At 26.4% G+C, this 11756-nt stretch overlaps 1 protein-coding gene across 1 annotated transcript; it reads left to right on the top strand.

Annotated features, from left to right (window-relative positions):
• Positions 1–5309: 5309 nt before the first annotated feature.
• LOC119685525 (ATP-binding cassette sub-family G member 5-like) lies at positions 5310–9775 on the top strand. Its single transcript, XM_038099828.1, has 12 exons — positions 5310–5527; positions 6898–7006; positions 7107–7297; positions 7361–7505; positions 7730–8027; positions 8122–8289; positions 8348–8465; positions 8748–8841; positions 8897–9035; positions 9098–9289; positions 9339–9525; positions 9585–9775. The coding sequence occupies exons 1-12, from the start codon at positions 5468–5470 to the stop codon at positions 9696–9698; spliced, it is 1815 nt and encodes a 604-aa protein (XP_037955756.1). The 5' UTR covers positions 5310–5467; the 3' UTR covers positions 9699–9775.
• The last annotated feature ends 1981 nt before the right edge of the window (positions 9776–11756 follow it).

Raw genomic sequence — 11756 nt, forward strand, 5'->3', positions numbered from 1 at the left:
TTTGTACTTAATGTAAATATAAATCTTGATAAAAATTATATGTTTTATATGTGTGGAACCAATATTAAACTGATAAGAGAAATAAAAATTGACAACAGTTAGTTGTACTGAAATATATTTATCCAAAAAGTGGTACGACCTAAATCAAATCCAACTGTGTTTTTTTATTTCAAAGTAGAAGTTGTTTGTAGTCATCCATTACAAACAGTTTGATTTTCTTTTTTTCTTCATTGATCCTACAGACAAAATATAACTTTGCCTTTTCTTACAACGATCTTCCAGTCCTCTCTACTTTCTCTCTACTTCTACTTCTGTTCAACCGATAGGTTATAATATAGATATTATATATTATATATATTATTTATATATTTATTTTTGATTTATAATTGTCTATGTCTCCCTAGTTTTTCTAGTATTCAGTGACATGTCAGCACCTATACCGTAATGCTGAGCAGGTTTCGCTTTAGTTCATGCTGATTGGTACGTGTCTTGTCTAGTTTAAATCAAGTCGATCTTGAGATGTTGCAGAAATTCTGATCTACCAAGGTAGCTCTATTCAGATATTTTTGTTTTATTACACTCTAACAAGACTAAAATAAATTATTCTGTTGCAATTAAAATTTTTATTTTATTTTAACATTTTTTTTATGTTTTATGTAAACATTTTTCACAAGAATTTTACTATTTTATTTTTTGTTAATTATTACTAGAAAACTTGATTTTCTTAAAGCGTTGTAAGCAAAATTTTTTAAAAAACGCCCAAGACAAAAATTTTTGCATTCCAATTTTTAAATGCTATAATTTTTGGAATTTATTTTTTATTTTTCCCAACAACACTTTTAAAAATTTAAATCAGTTTACCACTTTTTTTTCCATAACCTGGTCATAATTAGTCAAAACCACTCACTTAAAGTTGATTTAAAAGTTTGCACGCCGCAAAAATTTATGAATTTTTATTGCAGGCTTCATGGAATGTAAACTGTGAGGTGAATATAAATTTTTTTTATTATATATAAAACTTTAAGATACATGCAACACTCTTAAAATTAATTTTGGCAAGTTTATTTCATTTACTAAGAAGGCCTTTATATATCTGGTTCTGAGCATATGAGCTCAAGTTAATATTCACGACTATGTTTTGATATTAATTGCATTATATTTTAGTTAAAATCGGGCCGGTTTTTCATTGAAGTCAAATTGAATCATATTAAGTTTTTTATCTGAAAATACTTTACAAAGAAATATCTTAGTAAGTAAGTAAACTAAAAATTATTTAAATGCTTATTTTTTTGTAAACCCAAATTAAAAAAAAATATTTGCAGTTATCATAAATATTTTTAAACATTTAAGGGGTCAGTTATTCTAATTAGCAATGACTACCATTATTAAAACTAGTACATCATATCGAAAAGTGTTGCAGATATAGTAAAACACTCATAATTTTAACTGATATAATTCAAAACTTCTCTTATTCATCACATTTGTTCATTACCTTCAGCTTCTACAAGTCGAAATATTAACCTACAATAATTCGAAGTTTTGGATACCCGGTTATTCGAAATTTGTGTCCAATTTAAATTTCTAGTTTTCTTTGAATTCGAAACATAATGCAATTAAATACTTACAAAATTAAAAAGTTAATCTCTATAATTTCAGACTCGATAAATCAATACTTCTATTATTCGAATAGGTTTGCTCTTCCTTTGTTTGGGACTTAATTATAAAGATTTCACTGTACGATATGATTTAAGATATTGTGTTTTCAAATTCATTACCATATATATACATGCATATATATTTATATTACTATATGTTCTTAGTAAAAAGCATATTTAATTAATTTTTACCAAAGTTCTGTTGTTGGATTTGAAGACGCAACATCAATATATATGTATGTAACGAATACAGAGTTGATAGAGCAAAAAAGTTGTTACGGTCAGATGAACGGAATCTGTTACCGAATATCAGCTTTCCTGATTAAAAAATAATCCCAATTGAACAAGTTGTGTATAAATAAAAAAGCGAGTTTACTTAATAGAGAAGTCAATCGAAAATTTAGATTTACGAGTGGTTACAAAAAATCAACCCTTTGTTGGGATTTGGAAGATTATGATGTTTGTAGTCAAACTATCGATCGAAAAATGGATATGTAATAAAAATATTTTTGTTTTTTTAATATATTCTTCTATTGGTTTACTTTTCTTCATTACAAAAGATATTGTGCTTGTAATATTCTTCACAAAATATATATTATAGTTAAAAGAGAATATCTATTATTTAGACAAGATCCATTTTCTATCTAAATATGAGAACAATTACTCGTAGGGTAATTTGCACTTGTTTACAGTAAAAAAATTGCTCAGATAATTATGTAAATAAAAATATTATTTAAGTTAAGCTATTATATAGTTAAATATTTAAAATAATTTAAAAAATTCTTTTATTTTAAAAAATAATAAAAAATAAAAAATTGCTTTTTATTTAAAAACAATAAATACCAGTTTTTTTTTCTTTGTAGCGATCATAGATACACACTTGTATTGTAGAACTTGAAGACGGTAAGAAAAATAGAACAAACATTGGAAAAGTGGTAAGAATCCAGAAATTTGCTCATATTACGAAAAGGCAAGAAAGAGGAAATCCAATATAAAAGAGGTAAACACAAAAAACTGAACGCATAAAAACCAAGTTAAGAATTAAAAAATGACTGTGTAGACTTGCCTAGTCAAGTTAGAGCTCAGTTAACTATAAAAGATTCTTTATTCCAACAAACACGAAGATACACACATATAAATATTATAGCTCTGCTTTCTTGTACATAAATGCAGTTTGTTTCTTAGTGTGTGTTTAAGAAATGGTAAAACCCTTAGGAAGAACCATGACCAAAACTGCTTAAGCTAGACTAGCGTACCGCACCATACAGTACTTAAGATCTTTGACCTTCCGTAGCGACGACCGTTCTAAACCGAGGCAACAAAATAAAATGACTGTGTAAATTTTTTCCTACGAAATTTTTCTGAGCTGGAAGTGTTGGTATTTTCTACTTATAGACACAATTTCTTGTATTATAAAAAAGTTCTATGTGTAATACATCAATTAACAGTAAAAACAAGTGTTAAAACAAGTGAAGAAAAATATAAACATATATATTTATATAATTAGTTATGATCGGATCTTAGTAGCTCAATTAATTATTAAACAAAAATGTTTAAAAAAAAATTATTTATAATAATATAATAATTATAATTTATAATAATTTAATTTTTAATCAGAAACAAATATAACTGGTTATTAAAAAATTCAAAATGTTCGGTTTTATATGAAAATGTTATATATATTATACTTATTGTATTTAAATGACTCAATAGATTGAATGTAATATTCATTCCCCACAAAAAATATTTCTTTTATAGGATTTGTTAAAAATATATTAATTACAATCTTAATAGGAAATTTATAAGTATATATATTTCCTGCGTTCAGTTCACATAACAAACTTGACTTACCGAAGTATAACTGCAATTAAAATAATTAAAAATTATATCAGATTAATACGTCTTAAAGCTGCTTTCCAAGAATGGCTTTGTTGTGGTCTATCCTGTTTATGAATATTTTTTCAAATTGAATTTTATATATCTGTATATATATCTATATATATTTGATTTATTTTATTTTATTTTGAAAGTAGTTAAAACACAAAAACTGAATTCATTTTGCAAAATTTTATTTCAGATTTTTTACTCATGTATTTTATTTATATTAGTTATTTATATTACCTTAAAATTTATGCACTTAATTATCTTCTACTAAATATGAACTCTTTTATATCGAAACTCTCTGTATAAACACTTTTAGAACCTAAATTTCATTTAATTTGCATATGTGCTTATGTTTTTTTTACTAATATTCATTTGTTGATTAATATTTTTCTTATTTATTTAACAGTTTAAATTATTTTTATTAATTCTTTTTTTTTATTGAAATAAAAACGCACCGCGCCGAGCGCAGCAATAACCTGCGTGCGCAAACTCTCTCGGAGAACTAAACTCGATTTCTGACGCCATTTTTGCTGACAGATCCAATTTGAAATTGTTTCGCTATTTGTTTATATTCTGTTTCCAATGGAATTTTTTCTTATTAACTGTTTCTACTTGGTTTTATAGGCTCAAAGAGAGTAAATAGCTAACTAACACAACCATTGATTAAGTCGTACACGAATTTAATTTATTGTTGGCAATGCTTAAATTGAATATTTATATTAGAGTATTAAAGACAAGTGAATTAATAATTTTGCAATGTATTATTATAACAATATATTTATTAAGAGATTTTTTGGTAATCATAAGATCATCATGATCATCACATCATGAGAATAATGCTATAAACTAAAATGATAATCTGTAGGGGATCCTTTTAACATATAGAAGCTGTGGGCATGCTGAAAGGAGATATAACAGCATATTATAAGAGTGCAAAATCAGAAATATTATGTAAATAAGCAGATTTCTTATAGATGCTATTAAAATTACTATTGAGACATCAACAATTAATAAAATAAATTAATAAATATCAGCTATTATAACTAACCAACTGTTTTATTACCATTTACTCCTTTGTAAAAGTTTTTCAATTCTATACAGAAAGACTTTTTAATCCATTATCTGTCAGAGACGCATTTTTTTTATTAATATAGTATATACTTTTTAAAGAACATACACAAAGCGAAGTACAAATTAAAAAAAACTAAATATATATATAATGTTTAGGCATATTCTATGGAATTCAAATAATTTGGTTGTTCAATAACTTCAATTTTACATTGATATATTATTGATATGTAATATTGATATATATAATATTGATGTATTATGATAAATTATTAAACAAATTTTTAAACAAAAAAGCCTTAGCAGATTTTATCTCTTATAACTTATTTTTATTATTTTCTCTATATCAAATCTCTAACAATATCTTTATTCTGCTTTAAATACTAATTTCATAAAAGTTGGCAACAATGTTAACTTTTTTTTCAATTCTTTGTGTTGATCACAAATACCATATTTTGGCCAAAACAATTTCCAAGTAACTCATAAGCTGTTCTCTCATTTCGGCTCTCTCTCTCAAACCAATTGGAAATGCAAATAAGTCACCACCACAGCTTGACTCTAAGCCATTTGAGCATTTGCTCACAATTTTTGTTTCCAGTTTAGAAGAAGCAACGTTCGTGTTAAGACGTATTTTCGCACATTTGAAATTTTAATTGTTTTTTCATTTTATTTATTTATTCACTTTTGGCTTTTGTTATTTTTCTTTAAATACTTTTTGTTCGTACTCTCACTATCACAAGTTAACAAAAATATTTGTTTGGTGATAGAAGAATTCGTTCACCTGTGAATGTTGTGAATGAAGTAAAAGAAAATTGTTAACAAAACAAAAGCGGCATAAAGTGTGACGTCACACAATTGACATGAAAATGATCGGGAGTGATTATGTTTTGGAAGCACACAATATTTTTCACACCACTGAGGTTCGTATAAGACCCAAATAGAGATATTTTATTTTTTAATATCAAATTTTGAAATATCGGAAAGTATATTTATTTTATAAACTAGTAATAATTTTATATAAAATTTATTAAAGAGGTTTTTTCGAACAGTAGTGAACTACAACAACAATTTTTTATTTTTTTATATTATTTTAATTAACTGAATTTTTGGCTGATCATACAGTTGTTTCGAGTATTGCCAAATACCCATCATCAGTGGTCTTGGAAATAATTCTTGTATTTAATTATTCGTAATTATTCGTAAATGATTATTTTTGAGACTGCAAGTAAAATTTATTCCAATACATTATTATATTCTTAGTGAATATTAAATATATAAGGAAAAAATTTCCTTTTCTAAAAGGAAATATTTTTTAAACTCTTAAAGGAACATACATAGATTAAGACTAAGTTAAAACTTAATAAGTAGAGAAACTAAATCTCGAATAATGAATATAACTATTAAGAATACACATATATTATACTATAAAAAATGGTCTCGATTACACATTATACTACATAGTGTTAATAAATTAACAGAAAGTATCAAATATTCGTAATTATTAAGGAATTAATTAATAATTATTAAGATTTTTTTTTTTGCCCGACTCAAAATGTTCGTCTCTATTATTCTTAGAGAAATATAATAAAAAATTTGTTAGACTTGATTGCTAAAAGCAAACAAAAATTTAAACATTTTAATAAATATATATAAATTAAATAAAATTAAGAAGTCCATTTAGACGTATATAATTCGATATAGTATAAAAATATCGTCCACTATCATTCTTAGCTGTTACATTTGTAGATCAGAGTTTCCTTTATATTATACCTTCAAAATATAAAGTAATACAATTTCGAGGTTCATGACTCTTAAGTCCGCATATATTGCATTCAGTCATTGATTATAGGATCTTCTTGTTGTTCTGGAAGTATTTCATTTTACTTTAAGATACATTTCTACAGCACATATAGGCTATCATCTGGTAATGTACTCAAGGCATTATCATATGCTTTGACAAGATGGATAAGCATTTTATTGTTAGACAAAGTAATATTTTTATTTTGATTAAACTTTCTTGCTTTTAAGTATAAATTTTTTTTTGCTCTTATTGATCAGTACACCTAAATTTTTTAAGCATATATATTATTTAAAAATTTTTTCTAACTGGTTTAATAAATGTTACTGGCGAATATCGTTTAAATATGGTATATATATACATTACATCTTATGCGGGAAAATTCGTTAATCAAATCTCTAACTAGTCTTATATCATTGTAACGAATGTTAATCAATATATAAGAGTCGATAAACAAAGTACAGAATATATGTATATACAAATATATTTTAGGTCGACGGTGGTGGATGTTTTAATGGAGGAGGAAGTTCGGCTCTTGTGCTCAAAGGAGTTAATCTGACTGTACACAGTGGTGAAGTTATGGCTATATTAGGCTCTAAAGGTATATAAAAATTATAATAAATCAGTAATAATAATAATATTTGTAATACTTAATGTAAATTTTATTTATTTAACATTATTATAACATTAAATTTTTATAGGTAGTGGAAAACGTGCATTACTTGATGTTATATCAAGCCGTGCAGATGGTGCTACGCGAGGTCAAGTACTTCTTAATGGATCACCACTTACAAAAGGTCTCTTTCAACAACGTTGTGGATATGTTACTCAGTCTTGTGCATTTATACCAGGTCTTACAGTTGCTCAAACTCTACATTACACACCTACAATCGTAAAAAACTATTGAATAAAATGATTATTTTTTTGTATTAAGTCTGTCTATATATTTTTACAGCTGTCCGGGTATCTGAAAAGCTCAAAAGTGCGTCAAGTGTTAGCTGATTTAGCATTATCACAGGTTGCTCATAAACGTGTTGAATACTTGAATATAAGCGAAGCTAGACGTTTATCAATTGGAATTCAATTAGTTCGTGATCCCGGTAAACATAATTAATGTATATAGATATAAATTTATATTACATAATAATTTTAATACCATACTTAAGAAAAAACTATAAAAGATTTTGAGCACTTATTTGAAAAAAAGATTGAATTAAATTAAATAAAGGAAATGAGTTACAAAGCAGTCAAATAAAGAATAATATTTTAATTTTTTATATACCTATATTTTATATATAATATTTTAATTATTTATATTTTATAGTTATGCTTCTACTAGATGAACCCACACAGGGTTTAGATCCATTAAGTGCTTATTTGCTCATTTCGATACTTTCGAATACCGCTAAGAAGACTGGTTGTGGCATTTTACTTTCCTTGGAGAAACCACGTTCCGATGTTTTTCCTTTCTTAGATCGTGCTCTCTTCCTTTGTTTAGGTGGCGTAGTTTACTCAGGTGGTACACGTGCTATGCTGGAATATTTTCATGGCATTGGTTTTCCATGCCCACAGTTGGAAAATCCATTAATGTATTATTTATGCTTGTCTACAGTTGATCGTAGGTATGTTTAAATATAATTACATACCCCGATATTATGTGATTACGTTTTAGTAAATTTTCAGTTACTAATAAATTGTGTTTTATTATAATTGCAGAAGCCGTGATCGTTTTTTGGAATCAAGCCAACAGATCGAAGCGCTTGTTGAGCGTTTCTCTAGAGAAACTCCAATATCAGATGCACCTTTGAATAGTATGGGTACTGGTAAAGTACCATTAGCTTATGGTAAGCCCGGTGAATTAAAAGTGTGGATAATGCTCTATTTGTAAGTTTTTATTAGTTTTTTAAAATTTAAAATTTAATTAAGAATAATAATTTTTTAGAAAACTGTTGGCTTCAACATTTTCTTGTGGTGTCGCTGGTATGAAATCATTATTTTTGCGTTTATGTTTATTACCTATAGCAATGAGTTTGATGTGGTTATTCTATACAAATGCCGGAGTAAGTTTTTGTTTTTTTTTTTTTCTAAACTGTTATAGTTTAAGAAAGAAATGAAAAATTTTTTTAAATGTAAAAGTGATAAGGAGACAAGAACGATAGTCATGGAATGTGTGACCTTTTATTTGCCATAAACTATGTTTAAAAGTTAGGAAATAAAGGTCTTCTGCATCATAAAAATTAAAAAAATTTTTATTCATTAAATTAAACAATCCATTTATATATCTAAAGTTAGAACTAATTTATTAACATTTAAAAAAAATGTGTAAAATTTTTATATACTAGGATGATGCACATGGATTTTTCACAAAAAATGGCATGATTTTGAATATAATTGGCTTATCATATGGATGTGGAATATTCACTACTACATCATTATGTAAATTAGAATTTCACTAATTTTGTTTATATAAATTAATTTCACTAATTTTTAGTTCCAATTTGGCGAAAACGTTTCTCACAGGATACTCCAGAAGGACTGTATTCAGGCGCTACTTTATTGATTGCATATAATTCCGTATCTATACCATTCTCAATAATATCTGCTGTACTGGGTAGCTGCGTTATTTATCCGTAAGTAATAATATTGCGAAGTATATTTTTATTCTCATATTATATTAATTTTAATTACACAGTTTACTATTGGATCCGAAATTTCCTAATGGCACAGTATTTGCTTATCTTTTGGTTGCCCTCTGGTCCAGTTATGTTCTGGCTGAACAATTAACAGTAGCGTTTTTATTGGTGGTCAAAGTTCCCTTCAACGCAGCAATAGCTGTCACTTATATATTAGTTATAAGTATAGCTTTAGCTAGTGGTACAGTTCGGTAAGTAAGATGTCTTAAATTTGTGACTATACGTAATTTTTTTCTCCAGTTCATATAAAGGTTTACAACCATGGTTACAGGATAATACTAAAGGAACACATACTCGTTATGCCTCTTCATTATTGCATAGTATAGCCTTCCAGTCGCGTAAAATGAATTGCACAGACACCGCATCGCATATTTGTCCTAAGCCTGCAGATTTCTTGCATGAGCGTTTAGGAGTAGCTGATCCAGATGTGAGATTAAAGCTATTGTAATTTTTTGAAAATAGTTATTTAATTTTTCTAATTTTTAGGAAACTATTGATGTAGCTGCATCGTGTGCATTTGCTGTTGGTTTGGCTGCCTTTAATATGCTTTTGTACTTATTCCCTATGCCGCGTTGTGTAAAGCAAAAGTTTAAAGACTGAAAGGAGACGTCGAAATATAAATAATTTTTTCGAAACTAGAGATATATAATAAATAAAATATTTTTTAGATAATTATAATAGTGATAAAATAATTTTGTTCGTAATATTAATGAATAATATTTAAATTTTCTTAAAGAATAATTTAATTTACTGATAAAACTTCAAATAGTCTTTTTCTTCATAGCGGAATATTTTCTAAACATTTATTTTATATTTGATATTTAATATTTATTCAATATTAATATTTATTTAATATTAATATTATAATATTTATTTACGTAATATTTATATTTTTTACATTAAAAAACTAATAGATTATAATTACATTAAAATGATACTTAAATAACATTTGTTACTGTATTAGCATTGAGATGTACTATTAAGGTATTGAGATGAATTTACTGATTTGTAATACAAATAACAAAATATTCTTTTTATAATAAATATATTATAACATAGTTTCAATATTATTTTTCTACGTTATGTGATTATGATTCTACAATATTCAGCTAGATCTGGTATTTTACAATTTGTCAACCTAGAAACAAATTTTCAAATAAGTCTCTATTAAAATTGATTTATAATTCAAACCGATAGTGTCTATGTGTTTTGTGTTTTTATAGCACACCTCATTGAAGAGATGATAAAAAAACGTGTTATTCTGGGCACAATATAGTGCATAATAATAGCACTATTTATAACGGACAAACTCCTTTTAAAAATATAGTGCAAAATTTAAACAGATTAACTGATATTAATTTATATTATTTTTAAATTATAATATTTTTCTATTTTGGATTTTTATAAAACCTGTACTGGTATCATATATTATTTAAATATCTTTGTTACCATGCTGTAAAAATAATTATTGGCTTAAAGTATAAGTAATAAAACTACATTATAGAATAGACCTAAACGAATCTTAACATTCTTAATAAAATTATTATAAATAACTTCTGACACAGCAGATAGAAAGAATTAATAAATAAATGAATAATAATTGACAAAAAAAAATTTAAGTACATATACTTTTAACAGAGAAACTTATTACATATTATGTTGAAGCTATTTGAGCCAGTGCACTTAAGCACTTTTACTCTTTCTTAACTCGAGGTACAAAACCCCTCTTAACGCCTTGACTAGATTATTGTTTATCACTTTATCAGATTAAGCAATAATTGACCTCAGATCTGCATGCCTCTCCGAGGAGCCTGTAACCATTCTGAGAATTGATAACGCAGTGTTGGTAAGTCTGTCAGTTTTCGCAAATAATTTCAAGGCCCTATCCTTTATGTATTTTTTGATGGGATCAATCTTGATGTCCCTGAGGATGTCATTCGTCCTAATGTACCATTGTACTTTGAAAAGTCTTCTCAGAGCTTGGCTTTGTGCAATTTTTAGTCCCATAATGAGTTCTTGAAATATCTTAAAATACATTTGGACTACAGACTTAACTGGAAAGACTATATAAATGCAAAACAGATCTAAGAAAGTAAACTAAGGGCAAACACAAAAATTTATTTAATTTTATTGAAATTTGGCTGACCACACAACGCTGTTTCGAGTATTGCCAAGTACTCATCATCAGTGGTCTTAGGAAATAATCGAATTTTTAATTAGTTTATAGTCCGTGTATAATTTGTTTGGACTGCAAGTGCCAGGCTTAGAACTTGTGCCTGTCAAATTAACCACAAAAAGGAATTATATATAATTTTTAATATTCTGAGATTTAGTTTCAAAAAAGTTGTTTAATATTGAAAGAGAAAGAACATTTTTATATGATATATGGTATAATGACGTTTTCGATTGGTAAATCTGGGGTAAATTTTTCAAGCAAGATTTACTTTTAGTGCAATTTTTATTTTTGATTGGTAAAACTCGAATGGAATGTGTAACACATTTTAGATATTTTGTCAGTGTAGTAAAGTTTAAAGCTGTGCTATAGGACTTGACAGGTTTGATTCGACATATACCATATATTCACAAAAAATATAAATCTCTACTAAAATAACTACAAAAATGTCTATCCAAAAAATAAAATTAAAAAATATATTTTAT

This window comes from Teleopsis dalmanni, chromosome 2 (genome assembly GCF_002237135.1).
Source record: "Teleopsis dalmanni isolate 2A chromosome 2, ASM223713v2, whole genome shotgun sequence".
In the NCBI taxonomy this organism is placed as follows: domain Eukaryota; kingdom Metazoa; phylum Arthropoda; class Insecta; order Diptera; family Diopsidae; genus Teleopsis; species Teleopsis dalmanni.